This window comes from Cynara cardunculus (genome assembly GCF_001531365.2).
Source record: "Cynara cardunculus var. scolymus isolate 2C chromosome LG 17, CcrdV1, whole genome shotgun sequence".
In the NCBI taxonomy this organism is placed as follows: Eukaryota; Viridiplantae; Streptophyta; class Magnoliopsida; order Asterales; family Asteraceae; genus Cynara; species Cynara cardunculus.
The window spans coordinates 23,895,795-23,917,452 of NC_037544.1; the positions used below are offsets into that span (position 1 = coordinate 23,895,795).

The 21,658-nt window shown below is 35.5% G+C and overlaps 1 protein-coding gene across 7 annotated transcripts; it reads right to left on the reverse strand.

The window, feature by feature from the left end:
- Positions 1 to 8,017: 8,017 nt before the first annotated feature.
- Positions 8,018 to 16,666, reverse strand: LOC112501053. 7 transcript variants are annotated; one of them, XR_003067409.1, is made up of 4 exons: positions 15,437 to 15,783; positions 12,883 to 14,873; positions 9,534 to 9,597; positions 8,018 to 8,484 (listed from the first exon to the last, which is right to left on the reverse strand). XR_003067409.1 is itself a non-coding variant. In XM_025104697.1 (4 exons), the coding sequence occupies exons 2-3, from the start codon at positions 15,781 to 15,783 to the stop codon at positions 12,896 to 12,898; spliced, it is 2,325 nt and encodes a 774-aa protein (XP_024960465.1). In that variant the 5' UTR covers positions 15,784 to 15,798; positions 16,545 to 16,666; the 3' UTR covers positions 8,018 to 8,484; positions 12,883 to 12,895. The 7 variants fall into 7 exon arrangements, 5 of the variants coding, with proteins under 5 accessions (XP_024960465.1, XP_024960466.1, XP_024960468.1 ...); XR_003067410.1 differs by having other exon boundaries at positions 9,534 to 9,608; XM_025104697.1 differs by lacking the exon at positions 9,534 to 9,597 and adding an exon at positions 16,545 to 16,666 and having other exon boundaries at positions 15,437 to 15,798.
- Positions 16,667 to 21,658: the final 4,992 nt, after the last annotated feature.

Sequence of the window (21,658 nt, forward strand, 5' to 3'; positions counted from 1 at the left end):
GCTTTTGTAAGGAAGTGGAACTCACCACAACTAGAGGTAAGAAGAGGAATTTTTACTCTAGGGGGAGGAGGAGGAGGAGATAGATCTATATTTTTGTTGCTTTAATACAAAGGAGGAGAAATTTAGATCTATATTTTTGTTGTATTAAAGTAGAAGGCCTAAAATTGTAAATACCTTTCAAGGTATAAATATGTTTCCTTGTTTTCTAGTTTAGGTTAGACTAATCATTGTTAAATCATAAGCAACCATACATTGGCATTTATCTGTAATTTCAAGTTCATCAATATACGACTGCTTGATTCATTGATGTGTTAATTGCTTAATTGTTGTGGGATTACATGAAGTGAAGATTGTCTATTTGAAGAAAGTCCTGACATATGACAATGTCGCTGATACGTTCACTAAGTCGCTACTGCCAGCTATGTTTGAGCATTGCTCAAACTTGATCCAGCTTCGTTTGTGTTAGTATTGTTGGGCACTTTGGTAAGCAAAGACGAGATATTATCACATGTGAAAAAACGGCATTTTTGAAGGAATTACTTGGTTAAGTGATTTAGAGCCTTACTTTGCTTTGCACTACCTCGTTTAAGTGGATTGTGTATTTGAAGTTATTTGTTTGCTTGTAACTTTGACAACGATGGCCATGCCAAAGCTCATCATGGTTAATATGCAATTTGCTACCTTATGCCAATTTACTTGTTATCTATTTGATGATCAACTATTGGAAGAACTTGTATTCATTGGTTTGGGATTTGTTTCGCTTTCGAGGATCTCGTGCATCATGGTGGAATGTTGTAATATAAAATATATTACTTGTGTTTATGGATGCCACACCCGATGACCAAATCATTAAAAACCAAAACTTGGTCCCTACTCATCAAAACTTGGTGATTAGTCCACTAAGCTTGCTCCTACTGTTGCCATGCTTTCTCACTACTCATCCTCCAATCTTGGTCCCTACTCGTCGAATGATTATAAATAACCATTTGGCCCCAACATTTTTACACACCCTGTTTCTCTTCTTCCTCTAGATGCAACATTCTCTCTAGCTAGTATCTTTTCTATATATATATATATATATATATATATTATATGTGATATACGAGAGTGTTCTTGAAATTGTTGATGTTCTGGAAGACTTGCTAGCTGATTGTGGATCTTAAGATTCTTGTACAAGCACTTTGTAATCTCCTTGGTGGTAATAAAACTTTGCTCTCTCTCTCTCTCTCTCTCTCTATCTCTCTCTCTCTCTCTCTCTTTGGTGGACGTACACTATCACATTGATAGTGGAACCACATTAAATGCTCGTGTTGATATTTTGTGAACTTTTCATGTACGTAGATTCTAACATATATTGCTATTATATACTGTGTGGGGTTTTTTATCTTTGGTAGTGTATTTTGTGCAACACCTAGATCATTGTTATTTGCATTTGTTGTTCGGTTTGTTGTCCTTAGATTTCTATCTTGAAGGGACCTTAGAAATCATTTGCTAGCATTTGAATTGTCGCACAGATTTCCTAATAAATTAGAGGTGCCACCGTATTCTCAAAACTGGATTTGAAAAGTGTGTACTTTCAAATACGAATTCACCCCTCGATATTCTAAAAACAACGTTTTAGACCCCTGAGGGGCACTATGAGTTTCTCCTGATGCTCTTTGGACTTTCAAATGCTCCCTCAACGTTCCAAGCTACCATGAACTCTATTTTCCACAAGCTTCTCCAATGCTTTTTGTATGATATTCTGGTTTACAGTCAAAATTGGACTGATCATTTGAATCATCTACACTGTCTTGCAGGTGTTAGTAACCCACCATCTATTTGCTAAACCCACGAAGTGCTATTTTGGTCAATATCATTTGAAGTATCTGGGTCATATCATCTTAGTCAAGGGTGTTAGTATGGATCCTGAGAAAATCAAGGTGGTCATGTCATGAATTGGCCCATACTTACAACCACCACTACGGTTCAAGGGTTCTTAGGCTTAACCGGGTACTACAGGCACTTCATAAGAGACTACGCATCAATAAAATCCCCTGTAACTGATCTTTTGAAGAAAAACTCTTTCCGATGGTCAGAGACAGCGACATGCACTTTTGCCTTGCTCAAAACAGCCATGACCAATACCCCAGTCTTGGTTCTTGACGATTTTTTGGTGCCATTCACAATCGAGACAGATGCCTCTCTGTAGGCAGTTATTGTTACTCAAAACAAACATCTAATAGCCTATTTTAGTAAATGACCCTACCTACAGCTCCAAGCATTGTCCACTTATAGTCACGAAATGTATGCCATTACCTCATCCGTAAAAGAATGGTGCCACTACTTGTTGGGCCGACCACCATTCACCATTGTAACCGATCACAGCAGCCTAAAACAACTCACTTCACAAGTAACTCAGAATCCAGAGCAGCACCATTGGCTCATGAAACTTTTAGGCTTCGAGTACACCGTTGTTCACAAGGCCAGTTAAACAATCAAAGACTGAATGCTCTATCTGGATAACCTGATCAACAGCAAGGATAGTTTAATGGTTTATATTTGGTGGATAGTGGAGTTCTAGACGAAATTAGAAGGGCCACGACAGCTGACTTGTATGCTCAAACAGTTTCAGAGTAGTTGCATGTAGTTGGGCAAATTCAATTAGTGTTCACTTATAAGGAAGGATTACTCTATTACAAAGGTCGGGTCTACGTTCCGGCAGCTCCCGACTTACAATTAAATTATTTCATGGGTCTATGTTGGGAGGTCACTCTGGTGTACAAAAGACTACAACTGTGAAGACTGCCACAGGGACTCTTGCAACCACTTCCCATTCTTGATAGAGTATGGGAAGACATATCAATGAGTTTTATCAGTAGGTTGCCACTCTCCATTAATAAAACGATTATATAGGTGATTGTGAACAGATTATCCAAGTACTGTCACTGAGTTGGTGGATGTTGAGCATATAAACTCCTCCTTCCATATTTTCCTTGTCAAGTTTTGTCCAAACCCTTACATTTTTCTAATCCTTTGGAAATTCAGGCTCGCCGTATCATGAAACAGGGAGGAAAACAAGTTCCACAAGTGTTGGTTCAATGGTCGGACTCTACTCCTGTAAAGGCTGTCTTTTTTGAGTTCTGCTGTTGATTCTGATATACTAATGGACCAAGGTCATACTTAAGTATCTAGAGAAATATACTATGGATCACCTTTAACCTTTTTATAATTAAGCTTCTAGAATAAGTCATCTTTCTTTCTGTTGCACTTTTTGCCATGCGTGTATATGGGGGGGGGGGGGAGGAACCAAATCTTTATATAATGGGAAAGAATGTCGGGAGTAAGGGTGTAAATGATACGCAGGGCCGTCCCAGGGCGGTACGGGCGCACGTCCAGGGCCTAAAAATATCAGGGGCCCAATTTTTTTTCTTAAAATACAATAGTAGTTTAAAAAAATTTAATAAATTAAAGAAACCCAAAAAATTGTACCATATAATATGTGGCAAAAAGAATTTAGTAGATAATAAGGGCTAAAAAATATAACAACTAATTACATTTGAGAATAAAGTAAAAAAAAAATTAATTGATCATTTATTATATGTTATTGTTTCTTGCCACTCAACTTTTTTTTATCTCCAACAAGGTCCAATAATATTGGTTATTGATATCTCTATATGGTTGATTGTTTTCGCGCTTCAACAATTCAACGTTAAGATCATATGTTTGCTATTGCTATATTTTTGTTGGATATTTTTATCAATTTCTGCTTCTATTGACTATTGCTCTTTGGTTATGTTGTTCTAATTGTTTTTGTTGACTATTATTATCTAATTTTGCTTCTATATAAAATATTTTACTATTGTTTGACAATCAATCTATTATTCTTATAATTTGTGAAGTGTTTCATGGTTTTGTGATTAATCAAAAAAAATTTCTACCAGATGTATTTAGCAATGTCTCTTATATATGTCATGTTACATAAACTTTTAATCTTAACATCTTATTTTAGTTGAGCAAAAAAAGAAGGAAAATAGAATTTAAATATTTTTATCAATTGTTCGACTTATGAATTTTTCAAATTACCTAATAAGAAGTACTTAAATTTAAGTATTCTCTTATCTATCTATAATAAAGATAAAAAATGATTTCTTTCCTCAGTAAATTATTAGCATTTCTTGTACTCAATTTTATACTAATAAAAAACATTTATTGAATTTATTTTCGTACTTACTAAGGGTCACTACAAGAAAAGTGAACTCTGACGATGTGCCTTTTAGCGATGACATGTTTCCGACACAAATTATAATGACGACATGTTGTTATATACTATTTCTGATGATAAATGGACTTTTAGCGACGACAAAAGTCGTTGCTAAAAGTCTTCTTTCTTGCAGTGGGCCCTGTTTTTATGTTCGTCCAGGACCCATAAAATGTCAAAAACGGGTCTGATGATACGAGACAACTTGCAAGTTATTCGAGATCGACTTGGTTAAAGCTCGACTCGAATAGGCTCGGCTCGAACTTGAGATCGACTCGATATATTAACGAGTCGAGTCAAACTACCTAATACTCGACTCGAAAAGTTCGTTAGATACTCGATTATTTTATATATAATAAGTTTTTATGATAAAATTTGTAAAATATAAATGATAAAAATGTCTTATATTTTTAGATATTTAAACAAAATTATGCATTTTTTAATTATAAAAATCAATCAATTATTTTTTTATTAAAATCACAATTAAAAAAAGACAAAAAAAAAACTATAAAAAGGGTTAGTGGAATTGTCCCATCGAAAGAGAGATGGTAAAAGAAAAGGAGAAAAGATATTATATAAAGAAAGGGCTGTAATTTCTAACTTTGTCTTTTTGATGATGAAGTTTGAAGTTGATCATTTTAGTTTTATAAGAACTAAGAGAACACCTTTAAGTTTTAAAATTTATAAGAGAAATACCCTAAAATTTTATAAATTTCAATGGGTGAGCTTGGTTCTAGCTTGTTCGAGTTCAAGCTTAATTTGAGTTGCAGTTCGAGCTTGAGAAATAGTTATTGAGTTCAAGTCGAGCTTTGATTTTTACTACTCACGAGTTTTCGAGTCAAGTTCGAGCTTGGAAATTGGGTTTCGAGTTCGAGTCGGCTATAGTGATACTAGAGCTCAACTCGCATCATTTACACCCCTAGCCAAGAGGACATCATCTCCTTATTTACCTCTAGGTTCCTGCTTATCCTAAAGCAGGCTTTATCATATTTAGGCATCAATGGATGTTTTATGGTTGATTTTGATTATGGTTTTGTATTTTGTTTTTTAAGGTGAAATCACGAGGTGAGAGAAGGTCTAGGAGAAGAAGATGGAGTTCATTGGCGAGTGATGGAGGTCGTCGAGAGGGGAGGGGATCGAAGCTGAAGAAGAAGGGGGAGGGGGTCGTCCTTCATCGGGGAAGGGTTGGAAACATTAAAGTGGAAGAACTCACGTAAAGTTTCGTCTAAATCCATGTTCGTTTGATCATGAAACGGCCACACATGCCCTTCGGAGGTGTCCCCCCACCCCCCGACCTTGGAAAAATCCCGACCCAAAAACAAGATTTTTAAGAATCAAAGAAGACGGGTTAGGGTGCATGTCAGGGGTACTCAAAAACCCGACCAACCCAACCAAAAAAACCCAACCAACCTGGTCAACCCAACCAAAAAAACTGAAAAAGAAAACTCAACCAAAGGCAACCGGCACATAGTTGATAAAAAAAAATTGGCCAAATTGCATTAATTGGGTTATAATTGTGTTAGCGTCATTTGAACCCACCCAACCCGATGAACCTAATGCCTTTGTATACTATGTATTTAATATGATTGTTAAGTACTTGATTAGTTCATGTACATTAGACATTAGACCAATCTGTAGTTAACTATATTAAAAATTATATTACAGTTTCAACTGTAATTTTACTTTTTTTATTTGCATTAACCTTCAACTTTCTTTTTTGAGTTCGTTAGCCTTTTTTGTATGTTATCATTTTGATTTTACTTCGTTTAAACACAAACAATTAGCTATATTGTAATTGATGTATCAAAGTTTCAACTCGATCAACCTGACAATTCAACCCGCACGGTTTGGGTTGGATTGAGATTTTTCAAACCGCAAATATTGTGTTATGTTATACAAATGCCTTCAATCCGATCAGCCCAGCCCATGTGCAGCAATAATACACGCTCATATATTTTTATGAAGTTAATAAAATAAAATACTAAATAAAAGAGGTTAAAGACAAAAATACCCCTGCCTGAGCTGGCTTTTTCTAACGTCATCAACCTCATGGACGAAAAGGGAAAGAAACTAGAAACCGTAGTGACAAAAAAGTAGGCTTTAAAAACCAGAGACTAATATTATTAAAAACAACAAATAACAAGGATGAAAATTGTAGTTTGCTCTTATTTATAACAAACATACAAAATAATCAAAACACCTTGGTGTCACTTGCATGTTATGAACATATAACGCTATTGCTTAACGTTTTTTGGGACGAAATCCATAATAAAATACAAACCACGAGGTTTGGGTGTATTTATTGAAGTCAAATATGACAAAATCCGAGTTAGTTGATTAAATATAGGGACAACTTTGTAATTTACTCCTTTATTAAAAATCACAACAATATTCGGTGTAATTTCATGTCATTTGTCTTTTTAAACATATTATATTTTTGTTGCATGTTTTGAAACATTGGATATGAAGGGGTGTTAATGACTTGAGTCATGTTTAATAACTTTGGTTCCAAAAAATGTTTATTAGATTTGAGCTTAAATAAATGTTTAAAAGTAGTGTTCGATCTCGAACATTATTTCCATGTTCAAACTCAAGATCGATGTTTGGTTAACAAACTTATATTATACAATATTACCTAAAATTTGAAGTCTATAGGCTCGTTAATGTGTTCGAACTCGAGATCAGTAAACAAGTTTATATACTTGAGCTCCATAATATATATATATATTTTGATTGTATAGTTCATGAATATATGAATATGTACATCATATTTGAATGACTAGGCTAGACTCGAAAAGTTTAATCGAGTTCCTGAACATTGGTGTTATGCAGCTTAACTCGTTAAAAAGATTAAACAAACGTTATTTTGTATTCAAGATCGACTCAAACTCGAGATTACAGTCAATAAATTGTATCTTTATAAAGAAAACAAATCAAAGTATGTATGCCATTCGCAGCCAAGTGGGACTGAACCAGTAATAAACTAAAAAACCGACTAATTTCTTATTGGTTCGGTTTTCAATTCCATTGTTTTTCCGACTTTTTGATGAGTTCCAGTCTGATACATACCTCTTATCGATTGTACACAAATATGAAGCAACATAAGTAAAATGAAATGTTTTTTAATTAATTAATTACATATGAAAATGATGTAATAAACACAAGGTTTTAGAACTCTATTTAAACACAAAATATCAAAATTTTAAATATGTATAAAAAACAGTGCTCTAAAAGACTTGCCACAACTGAGACATCACACCATGGCAAAAGAAGCATGTGCCACGTCATTGTCCAATGCGCAGTTTTTGTAACGTGATATTTGACTTTTTTCTAAATTTTTAGTGACTTCACTTTTTATGTTTTAGCATATAACCTAATTTAAATTGTTTAACATCATTAGCTTAATAGTAGAAATTATATGTATATATACAATTATATATATATGATATACATATTTGTCGCCAACCTGACAGGCTTTATGACCTCGTCATGACTCCTAAGGCTTGAAGCTTGACATTGCCTGTGCGCCACAACTCACGCCATCTAAAACCTTGATCGAAGGGATCTAGAGACAGATATCACACATCATATAGTCGAAGAATTATTATGTTAGAGCGGTTTTACGGAACAAGTTCCCATCGTACCTCTTTTGGTTCTACAAGAACCATTTTCCCGTAATATATCTTGGATGGGCAAAATGGGTCTTATAAAATGCACATGCATCCTAATAGAGTACATAATGAGACTTTAATTTTATAGAATCAAAAACTATATATACATCAAAAATGTCATAAAATGGCTAATATGATACATTGTTATTGGCTAACATCTTATTGGAATGCCTTTCGATAGAACACATAGTTTCTTGGTCCTATAAACTTAAAATTCTGTTATGACATCCAAAGACAGTTGGGTCGTTAAAAAAACCCATTTTGTTGCAGTCGGAACTTATTCAACCAAATCATCACCGGTGAAACAAGAAAGAAGTTTAAAAAACCGGCAACTAGTCTAGCCATGCTTCCTGCTTATTTATATTTGCAGGTGCTTATCACGTCCGCAACCAAAACTGTACAATGATTCTTCCTAAAGCTTTCTATTCTCCTACATTTGATTAATTAAACACTAGAATGGATTTAAAGAAACAGAAACACTTGCAAGATAAGTAACAGAAGGGCAGAAGATACACACTTCTGTGTCAACATTTTAGGGAAGTTTTCGGCTTGATTGATGTAGTGTATTTCCATCTGCAAGAAAGAAAGAAAGAAAGAAGACCAAGCCCGAGTTAATAAATATGTAAAATTGCAACGCTTACAAAGACTCGAAAACAGATTATGAGAGAAAGTCCAATACTAAAACAGTTGGCAGAAGTAAGTGCTTTTATATCTAATCGAAAGGCTTTAGAGCTTCCAAATGTGCTTAAGTAAGTGCTTTTATATCTAATCCAAAGGCTTTAGAGCTTCCAAGTGTGCTTAAGTAAGGGGCCGTTTACCAAATGCTTACCTGGAAAAGCGCTTACCAAGTCACATAACATTAGTGGATGAATATAGCAAGGACCAAGAATTTTACCTGGTAAGAGCGAGACAAGGAACATGAATCTTACGCGGTAAGTGAAAAAGACAACTCTTACCACAGTAAGAGCTTATCGGGTAAATTATTGCATATGGTGCTGTTTTGGTGGACTAAAATCTTACCCGGTAAATAAGTAATAGTGTTGAATTTTACCGGTAAGCACTTATCTGATAAGTTTTTGGTAAACGGCCCCTAAATGCTTTTATATCTAATCCAAAGATTTTAGAGTTTCCAAATGTGCTTAAGTTTATAATAATCAAGAAGACCAACCCCCAGATTCTGGACGTCTAGCTTTGAATTAATGCATCTCTTGACTATATAAGTTCCCAAACTTTAGTTAACAAAAAGTTATCCAGAAGTTGACCAAGAGTTTGGAAACATAACAAAAGCACAATCTGAAAAGACAAGTACAGTGTGTAAACCAAACAAAATAAGACCAGTATATCCCACTCGACAGTGGGGTGTAAGGATTACATGTACGCATAGCGGTTGTTTTCCGAAAAGTGTGTGCAAAGGGAGAACAGATATGCTAAAATATGAAAAGCTAGATAGCAACATAAACAGAAAGAGAGAGACAAATACGATAAATTTTGAGAAACTAGATATGGGTAAGCAACAATAATATAAATACAAGCATAACTAGAAAAACATAACCAAGGGGCGGAAACTACCCACTCCTGTAACTTAACTTAGGGTTAGGGTAACTTAACCACCACTCACTAACCTTGTACCTCTCCAGCTCCCTTCCTCCCGTTTAGATCCCCATGCCTAGTCTGTTACCCTAAAATCTAAATGGAAACTTCATTATTCAGTGGAAGCAACATCATGCCAGAAAAGGAATATTTGAACATCAACACAAAATGTTAACATGAAAATAACGAATATACTTAGCAACTTGCCATCGAAGAGCCTACATCTGAATGCACTTAGCAAGAATGAAAATAAAAGATCCCACTAGACTAAATACTCATAACGCGAGTAACCAACTTACCACCATCACTGTTATGTAAAGTTAACAGTTGAAATTCAATCATAATCATATTAAAATAATAAACTGCGAGACCAATACAGAAACTGAGTAGAATATTTATTTACTAATTTGGCTCTCTAAATATATGTAAATAATCCTTACTATTATTTCAAGTAATTCACTAAAAGTGCCCCTTCCAAGAACTTAATGTTTTTATGCAGAGTTTGATTATAGTTGAGACAATCTGGATTAGATTTACTCTCAAATATATGAAGGGAGCAACCCACTTTAACTGATCTTTTGAAGAAAAACTCTTTCCGATGGTCAGACACAGCGACATGCACTTTTGCCTTGCTCAAAACAGCCATGACCAATACCCCAGTCTTGGTTCTTCACGATTTACTCTACAAGTAGATTTCACAAAACAGCTTGGATCTATAAAACCAAACGAACCCATTATATCCAACATATAAGTAGGGTATGGGGGTAGAATACGCATGGGAATGGGGCAAGGACCCCAATCCCAATCCCTGTCCCCGATCCACAATCTCCGTCCCCATGATCACATCCCCATCCCCGTCCCCGGCCCCAATGGGGAACAGGGATCCCCAACGGGGAATCGGGGATTTTTTCCCCTGTTTATGTGATATATTTTAAATCAAATGTGTTAAACACCAAAGCAATCCAAAACGGTCCATGTTTAAATCTCGCATATTTCCACAATTTTGCTTTTATGAAGTATCAAATATTCATATCTTAACAAAATCACATCATCATACATCATTATTTGATTAAACGCTTTCGGCTCTCCATATTTTATATGTAAAATGGTAAAACAAGTTAGAAAAATGTATAGAAGAAGAAAGGTCAAAATACTATTATTAAATCCAAAGAATACTAAATCTAATTCTTTATAAATAACATATTTAATAATATACAATATATTTAATATACGGGGACGGGGCGGGATCGCATTACCCGGCCTCATCCCCATCCCCATCCCCATCCCTGGTTCTTAACTTTTGGGGATCCCCGTCCCCATCCCCGGTCCCCGGTTTTGCGGGGAATCCCTGTACACGTCAGGGAGGGTACACCGGGTTCCCCAATGGGGCGGGTCTCATTCTCATGCCTAGGGTAGGATGTACGCAGACAATGCCTCCACCCCGGAGGGTAGAGAGGTTGTTTTTCCGTGAAGACCTCCAGCTTGCAAAACATAAGCAAAAAACAAGGAAACATGTGAGAAAAGTAGCACAGTAACATAGGAGTGTATGCAAACACACAACAGGTATAAGAAACATATAAAAGAAAAGCAATTATATCAAGGGAAAAGAACTAGAAAAAAGCCATTTTACAAGAGTTTTAGTTACATTTATCAATGAGTGATTTTCAAATTGGAGTAAAATAAAACAATATTAAATTTTTTGTGACCCTAACATGCAAATACATAGGTTCCACTTACCAATTTCATACCGTCTTATATATTTCAATATATTTGTTTGACAACTAATGCAAATTGAAGAATTTAGTGTGGTTGATTACATGATAATACAATATGTTTTAGAGTGTAAAAGATTAGTACCAAGAATTTTCATTAGTTGATGTTCAATAACATGCATATTGAATTGTACCACATTTTATTTAGAGATTATCATTTATATCATTCAGACAGATTATTCAACACAACAAACAAAAAACAATTTAAGTTAATTCATACAGACAACTTAATTTGTACTTAATGGAATAACAACCAAACAGCCCCTAAGAGATAGAGGAAGATGCAAGTCATAAGATAAAGGCATAGTGGTTAAATTGGCAAAAAGTTTTCAGGAGTCTTGCTTGTCTTATTGAAGCTGAAAGGTAAGTTCTAATTCCGTGGGTCTGTTGGGAAACATGTTCTCTGTGGGATGGAACCAGAGATGAACGTTGGTCGGTTTGGGTTGGTTTTTTTGGACCAAGCAAACATGTTCTGATTATTGGACATGGAAATCGCCAACTGGCTAACACCAATGCGGTTTGCTACTTTCGTATTATTTTTTTCAATCGATTTAGTGGTTTGAGCCAGTAAATTGGGTTTAATATTTTGGGCTAAGATCAATCCATCAACTGAATCTTTGTTTGGGGTTTCTTCGAATTATATATGATATAATAATACTACCCCATTGTCCAATAGTTATCCTAATTTGGCTATGAATGTCAAACAAACAATTTTCAATTTTACAAATTGATTGCTATATTTAGTTTTTAAGAGAAATACTGCAAGGAAATCAAGTGTTATAAATAAATAAAAAGATTGATTTTTAAAACTGGACAGAATGAAATGTAATTATAGCTTTCATAAATACAATTTTGACATTCAAAGTCAAAGTAGGACACCAATAGTGCATGGAGGGAGTGCAACTTTATATATCCTACTAGGGTACACCGTTTATGTCTGTTTTAGGTTTTTCATATCTTATAGTTCGTTTTGATTAAATTTTTAGCTTATCACAATTAACTTGGTAAATGACTTATTGTTATTGTTTTCAGATGTGGTCGAAATTTGCTTATTAGAAAGGTTATACAATCTAAAAACAAAAGAATATGTTTTCCTAACATATGTTATTCTTGGCAATGTCTAAAAACAAAAGGCACACAAAACAAGCATAATAACAAGAAAATCCTAGCATCTAGAAGGTTCCTTTATTGGGAACACAAAACGCCATTACTAGAGTTCTAACTCTATAGAGACTCACCATCTATTACTTTTCTTCCGTGTTTCATAAAGAAACGTTCCAAAACATATTCAGGCTTCATCAAGTACATTACATCATACAAAAAGTCAAAAACTTAAAATTCACGACTTAATGAGCTCTATGATCATTATGTACACTTTTTTAGACTATTTTAATAAGATATATAATTTCATGCATAATAGATTAACATCTAGATATTGTATGATAGATTTAGATATCAATTTCACTACTTTTAACGCTTCCTATGTTAAGTTTTTCTTTATCCTTAATTCAAAACCATCATAAACTAGCAAAGGCTCATAAAATATCGTCATGAACAGCAAAGCTTCCACATACTTGCTAGAGAAAGTTTTATGGATCTATATACTTACTCAGTACACATGTTCAGATGAACTCCTTGCAAGTTGACTTGTTGTGCCCAATACACTTGCATCTGCTACATTGAAGTTGACGTTTATTTGCCTCCTGCATTCCAAGTTTCTTGGTAGGGGGGCGCCCCGGTGGACGACGAGTTGGAGGAGGTGTTACAATTACAATTGCCTGAGAAAAATCCTTCTTACCCTCACTTGGAATAGGATGCACCGATTCTGAATAAGTTAATCTGTAGCTCTCAGCTGTGAAGTATCTAGCACAATAATCATATGGATCACGGCCAAGGCAACCAATAACCGCAATTGCATGACAACAAGGCAATCCGGTAAGCTGCCATGCTTTACAACTACAATCATAATTACTAATATCAACAACTTCAATGGAATCACCACGGACCTCAAATTTGTTTCCAGCTGGGCCTGAGTTAAAAACTTGAAGTGCACAAACCTTTATGCTTTCTTTTTCTAATCTTTCTTCTCTAAATGGAGTTAGCCTTGATAACCAGTGGTTAGAAGCGGCTCTTCTAGTATAAATTAACTCCATTATCTTACCCCTTATGGTATCCACCATTTGGGTTATTGGTAGTTCATGAGCATCTGATGCCCAACTGTAAAACATCTCACCAAAGTTTGATGTCATGTGATTATATCTTGCACCCGGAAAAAAGGCGTTCGCCCAGTGCACAGGTTCACTTTCTATGACTCGATTGTAAGCTTCAAGTGAGATACTTTTGATGCTTTCAATGCACTTCTGAAAACCTTCGGGTCTTGGAGCATACGCAGCGGCATAAATATCATCAACAATGAGACGCTTCACTTCATGAGAAAACTGTCCCTTTAAATCTCTAATAAGCTGCTCCGAAAGGCAGCGTAAACAGTAAGCATGGTATACGCTCTCATCTTGGAAAACATCAGAAATCGAATTCTTTAATCCGTTCTCCCGATCAGCCACAAATGTGATCCCGTGGCATGTAGTCAATGCAGCCTTAAGTTGCTGTAAAAACCAAAGCCAATTGTTGTCGGTTATTGTATCCACAACAGCAAAAGCAACAGGAAACACATCATCATCTCCATCAGGAGCAGTTGCAGCCAATAAAGTTCCTTGGTATTTTGATTTTAATGGCACACTACCAAGAAAAAGCAAAGGCCGACAACCTTGTTGGAATCCATATAATGAAGCATGGAATGAGACAAAAAGGCGATGGAAACTTGAGTCATCTTTAGTAGTGAAAGTAGCAAGACTGCCAGGATTTGTCTCCATTATCTGCTCACAGAAAAACGGCAACTGACCATATGCGTCTTTGTATGAACCCTGAAGCTGCTCTTTGGCAATTTCTTTCCCACGCCATGCTTGAAAATAATTTAGCTGAACACCATATTGCTCTTTGATATCAGTGACAATATCTTTTGGTTTGTAATTTGGAGATACTTTTAACTTCTCCTTGATGACACCCGCCACCCAACTTCTGGTTGCCTGATGACCTGTCGTGATAATGGACCCTTCACACGTGTGTGTTGGATTCATCTTTTTAATGCAAATTAGTTGGGTGGTTGATAGCCGTGATGCGTGAATTCTCCAAGGACAGCCTTCGGCTTTGCATCTAACAGTCACACGATGGCTATCATTCTTCTTATATTTAAAAGCAAATTGATGAGCGATTGAATATTTACGCAAGGCGTCACGGAATTCATTTACGTTGTTGAATCTTTGGCCTACACCCGTAATATTGTTCTGCCATTGCTGGGCAGCTTTCATGTGCTTTTCATCAGCAGAATCAGGAAGAGATAGAGAAACAGGCAGAGGCACCTCAGAGTCTATAGCAATGTGCTGATCAATGTTAGCAATGTGTTCAACATTAGCAAGATCATCTGGCACATCAAAAGCTGAACCAAGCAGAACCCGTGGACTTATCTCGTCCATATCATCATCCAAGACACAAGGAGTGGCATCGGCAAGAATTCCAGCTTCTGACAATGTTGTTCTACTTGACCTGCATGGTCAAATGTGAGTAAATAAGCAAAAGCTAAAAGTCACAAGGACAACTAAAAAGACCAAGGGTAATAAAGGTGCGCTATGTACGCAAACGGGACTATATAGGACTCGACCGGCGAGAGTGAGGTAGGCGGGTGAAAGAATTCAAGGGTTTTGAGGTTTTAATTCGACATGGATAGTTTAGTAATTTTTCATTCTTGACCTATCCCCCTGATTTTTTCTGGATCAACTTAACGAAGTTCCAAATTTTCCTATTTTTTACCCATTTTGACCGGTAACCTGCTGATTCTTGTAATATATGATGACATGGATGTCAAGTTTATCATCCACTTTGTCATAACCATTATATAAACATTTTGTAAACAGACATTCACGTCATTATATGTTACAAGATTAGTAGGTGACCGGTCAAAATGGGTCCAAAATAAGAAAATTTGAGACTTCATTACATCGATTTAAGAAAAAAATCGTTCATTACACTAAAGAGGAACTAAACCAAATTTTGTTAAATTTGATGCATTTTGGCCTAATAAGAACACTAGAACAACTGATGAGAACTACCTACTGGCAGGCATATTTGAAACATCTGTAGCAAAAACTTCTTCCATCATGATATATACATCAATGCTGCTGGAATTGCCATGAAACTTTATCATGCGTTGAAGGTCTTTGTCATTGGAGATTGTTATAAGCGTCTTCCTGTTTCCCGGGAGAAAGTACTTGATGGACATGGAACCACGAATGCAATTAAACATCTCTGCAACCTCCATCTGGAAATCACTGTACTTCGAATTCTCATCGATATCAATGGCATGAGCATCCCCACCATCATATGACAGTGAACCATCACCAAGAGTCTTGAATACACCACCCAACTGGCATATAGCAATAACTTTCTTCCCAGTCATGGCCTAGTTTATGGCCTATGATAGAATCTATCACATGTTAGTATTTTAATCCCAACAGAGAATATTGATTTGCATACAAGTGTACAACACCGGAAACACAAGATAGTAGAACACATTCAGCATTCAAACTCTAAGAACCAAGGCTAAATCGAGAGGTCATTTGGTTAACGACCTTTTGTCAAGTTTCTTTAAAACCCATAACCTTCTGCCAGGTTTGAGAGTATCACTACTTAACAGAAGAATGTTAATTCCATATGCAAGAACGCCTAGAAATCGTCAGAAGGTCATGGATTTAAAAAGCACTTGGGAGGTCATTTAGCTAAATAACCCCTATATCGAGTCACCTTTTCAAGAAACCCGTAAAAGCACCTAAAAACAAGCAATAATTTAGGGCACTGACTAAAAAACTAAAATAGGCCACACTCCTTTATCCATGACAATCGCAGCAATTAACTTTCTAGCATTCCAATAGCATCATTGCATTAACCAACACAGGGAAAGACCCACAAGTGCAATTCATGTAAAACCCTAAATTTAAGAAATATCCCAAGGGGAAGTGAAAAACATACAATTGACCATTCCATAGGCATTTCATACAAATAGCGAAAGCAAATACGTATTCTAGGAGCATACAAATTGGCAGTGAGATACACCTTAACATCGAACTAAAAACAAACCCTAATTCAATATGCAACAAAGAACCTGAAGATGTAAAAAACAAATGAAATGAATCCCAATTGAAATCGGAATCAAGATCGTACCGAAAGAAAAGTAGTGCCTTTGAGGATGAATTTTGGAAAATTGGAACCGATGCTTCTTCTTCTGACTTCTGAGTACGAATTTTGATGAGAATTTAGGAGGAAGGAGGTGGCGGACAGGTGTCTTTGAGTTTTCATATCAAGCGGGATTTGCTAACACATCCAAATTTCACCATGACGCAAGACATAATAAATGTGGTTGGGGAAAGTTGCAGAAAAGGACAGTGTCACCCAAACTACTGCTTCTTTTGGCTTCCCACTTGAATGGGTTTCTATGTATTTGTATTTTATAATTTTATTTAAAGAAATCTTGAAAATAATCGGTTTTAGGCGTGATTTAAAAAATTACCCGCAAATATCACGATAATTAGATAGAGTAACATTTTCGGTCATTAAAATTTATTCTTGGTAGACATCTCTTCTTCGATAACTGTTAATCGTATAAGAGTCTGTTCTCTCACTTATCGGACAAGATTATCGGTTCTTACAGTAAACTTCATGACTAATCATATACTCGTAACAAATCATTATAATACAATTAATTAGTCTTTTAGGATGCGTAATAGTCTTTGGATGTTGTATCAGAATAGTTAATGAGATTTTAAGTTTATAGGAGTAATAATTATGTGTCATATCAAAAGACGTTACAATAAGTTGTTAAGATAAAGTTAGAGGACCTAAGATTTTATTAATAAAGCTTGACAACATAATATGACACAAAAAGTAAAGCATTCGACTAGTTTTTTTATATGACACTTTTGAAAAATGTCTAATTAGCCTTCTTATATAAAGGACACTTTTCAAAGTGTCATATAAAAAGATTAATAGAAGATCTATTTTTTGTGTTCTAATAGATTGTCCAACTTCGTTGATAGAACCTGTTAAGTTGTCCAAATAGTAAATTCGTCCTAATAACTTATTACAACGCATTTCAATATATAGGAATTAGGAAACGCAATTAATGGTACTATAGACTTAATGTCCCATTAAGTACCTTATTAGGACGTCTGTGCATCCTAAAAGACCAATTTCATTATATTAACTCTTGGTAATTCTAGTTGGGTTCTTGATAGTGGCACATTGTGTTATTCGACCATTAGCTTAATAATCTGTCTTCCACTACCCATATTGCTTCCACGTTTCTCTCTACACCCTCACATATGTTTTCCCTTAATAAAGCTTTATATGTTCCTACATAGAAAGCAATCTTGTGTTTATATATAAGTTATGAAACTAATACTGGTTTTTTTGGAAGCTTATCTGCTTGTTTTGCAAAAAAAGGTATGACGCCACACCATATCAGTCCCATGATTACTTAGTTGTATCTAATTACCTTGTAAAGAATTCTCCATATAGGGCAACACTTAACTAACAATAGTGTTTATGAGCGATTCATTCTACCCTCTAAGTATTCTTTGTTGCTTACAGTACTCTACGCTATTGGACACTTCATTCAGTTTGTATTTTGTGGTTTTGTCACCAAGTATGCATCAAATTGGAGAGCCAACAGTGTTTCTGGCGACTTTTACGGCTATCTAATTCGCATAAGAACCCACTTTGGTCACTCTTTGTGTGTTTCAAGCGACTGAAGGAAACAAACATCCAGGCGACTTTCCCGGAGACTTTAGTCGCACGAGAAGTCGCCCAAAATACATTGACTTCATTCCAAATATTGTACTAAACATCATCGATAGTGGACTTCTAGGTGGTCTCCTCCGCCTATGGTTTTTCCCGTTTTTGGGTTTTCTAACTAAAATCAAATGTTGTCTCTCTCCTTTATATTTATACATTTATTTACATGTGTATTGACATTCGATTGTTTGTACTATTTGTTCGTCGAAATTCTCGATATGTAATCCGTTTCCACTTGAGTCGGTATGGTTCTTATTTGGAGCATCGATTTTGGGTTTTCTTTTTCGATCTCGTTTCGAGTTTTACAATAATTGGTATCAGAGCTTCCAGTTTTGGTATTGATTGTTTTGGATTATTTATCGTTGGTTAACACTATGACTTTGGTGAAGTTTGATATTCCAAAACTTGATCTGGGTACTCAATTTCCACTATGGCAAGTGCAAATGAAGGATGTTCTAATTCAATTGGGACTTGATGAGGCACTTTTGGGCATTGAGAAAATGTCACCGACTTGGACCACCAAGGAAAAGAGAAAGAAGGATTTGAAGGCACAATTTCAAATTCGTCTGCATTTATCTCACGATGTGTTACAAGATGAGTTGAAGGAGACTCCGGCAACGACTTTATGGTTAAAGTTGGAACAGTTATTGATGACAAAAAGTCTACCGAACAAACTACACTTGAAGCAACGTTTGTTTTATCTCAAGATGGAGAAAGGTACTTCATTGTCTAGTTATTTGTCCACGTTCAAAGAGTTGTCGGTATTTAGAGAATATGGATGTGAAGTATGAAGATGGTGATTTGGCTTTATTCTTGTTACCATCGATGTCCGATTCTGAAACACCCTATAATATGGAAAGAGCGACTAATTTAAATTTTTTGATAATACACCAAAAAAAAGATAACAATCAAATATTTGAATTACCTTGAATGTTAAAAATAAAGCTCAGCATCAAGAAATGGTAAATCAAGCTTGCATAAATACTAAGTTAAGATCAAGTCTTACTTAAACATAATAAAGTCGCTATCTCTAAATGTGGAAGACGTCTCCAACTTACTAATTCCTTCTCGTGCTTCTAACTAGCACTCAATTCTTCATAGTGTCACTAGTACCACTCCCAAACGAGGACCTGATGCATATGCCAACAAATAAAAAGGGTTAGACTTAACGCCTAGTAAGTTCAAACAATTTTCGTTATAAATATGAAAGTGGTAAAATTAAAAGATGTTATTTAAATCATAATTTCCAAAATGAAATGTATTTTGTACAAAAGCAACATTCTTTCCAAACCCGCTATTTTCGCAAAGAAAACCCATTTATCAAAATGTCCCTTTATTCATGAAATTAGAACCCAATATTCACTGAAAAGTGAATAAAATTAAATGCCCAAAACATAAACAAGGTTTAATACCAAACCATAAATGATGGAAAATACTCCATACTCAACATGTCAATGAAAAACATGGATAAAACTTAATACCCAAAACAACACCTTTCGGCGATGGGAGAGACCCGATTTCCATGATTATTGGTGGAACACAAAAGTAGGCCACCATTCCATGTTATAGAGCTCATCTTGAGAATCAACGAACCTAATGGGATTAATTATTTGTGATTCATAGTTCAAGGCCCCTATGATCCCAGATACACTCATTCACTAGAAATTACATCATGTGGTCAATGGCTAGTATCCAACTTTCATAAGATTGTACAAAGTTGCTCCCCTATTACCCAATGCCTATTTCGATCTACAAAATGGGAATAATCATCCCATTAAAACCAACTTAGAAATTGCATCATGCGGCCAATGGCTAGAGTTCAACCAACCTGTGATTTATAGTTCAAAGCCTCCGATAGAACAATGTTTATCGCGGGAACGATCGTCCCATTTTAAAATTAATAAAGACCGACTCCTATGTCTATGGATCCGTTGCATTACAGTCAGTCTTTATTAATTTTAAAGACCAACCAATCCAAAGCATGTAAATATTCAAAGGAATACTCTATAATTGCATATAACACTGAAAGCTCGACATAGAGCAAATAAAACTGGATAAGTGTCCCAAGACTCATCTGAGTCAAAACTGAGCCAAAAGCTTAACAACCAAGTTGACTATTCTATAAAGTCATCAAAAGCAATAAAACGTATTTAACCAACATTTATGCAATTTCATGCTCCAAATACACGATTAACTCAAAAACACAACATTTACCGGGAAAAATCATTTTCCATTAAAATCATACCATTTATATTTCCAAAATGTCCCATAATACAACAATATACATTTTCCAAACCAAATGTACTAAAATACATTTATCACCAAATAATCTCCCTTTATAACATAAATCGTCAAAAGAAGCCAGACTTATGATTTATTCATCGAAATATCCAAAATCCCAAATACGGGTATTTCACAAGGCCAAATATACCAAATATGCAAAGCTCACTAAATAACTCATAATTTGATAAATATCAAGTAAAACATATTAGTACTTCAAAATGGATATTTTTGGTATATATATATAGTTTTCACAAAGCAAGTTGAATTCACGTTGCTAGATTTAGGCTAAATCTAGGTTTTACCCCAATATTGAACTTCCTTTGGTGAAGAGATAAAACCTATGGTGCAAGGACATCAAGAACACCTCCTTTTCTCCCAAAACATACACACAATAACCCAAGAGAGAATGAGAGTTGTTGGTGCAAAAAGACCAAACCCTAGATTTAAAGGACAAAGATGTGATCTTGCCTTCAACTTCTATGAACTCAAAAATCATCAAATAATCTTTAATCCTCTTTGTTCCCATTTTTAAGAGCTTCAAAATACGAAACCACATAAAAATCATTCAAATCGGGCAAGAAATGAGAGAGTTATGGCCAAATGAAAGAAACCCCAATTTTTAAAACCTGCAGGCTTATGCGACTCTTGGTTGCGACCCTAGGGTCACATGCCAGGGTCACCCACGTCTAGAAACCCCCTTTTCTATACATAAAGTCAGACTCTAGCTCATAGTGCAAGAGGCACGGTTCCTAGGATTTTTCCGTGTTTTAAGCTTTTCTTGCGTATTTTTGACATACAATCGAAACTCAAAACTCCCAATACTTAACAATTTCGTCCTCGAAATCTAGTGCCGATTCAAAACCCGAAAGATACTCTTAACGTATGGCTTAATTCTCAATTGTTCGATCCTTCCATGAACCAAACAAACATTGACTGAAGGGTTCCTCCGATATCGATTTCATACATTCATTTATTCGCAACGCTCTTTAACCATAAAAGGCACAAAACTCAAACGATTGCATTTTCACAACTCAATAGGTTCCCCTCCCAAAGAAGTATTTTCACCAAGCTCAAACTCTAATTGGAACCTGATTTAAAAAATTACATCCATATCAAACATGAACATTGAACATTGTCAGAGCAATTTCCAACACTAGGATTTCAGTGGCCTCCCAATCTCAGTTGACTCGTACTACCTCGAG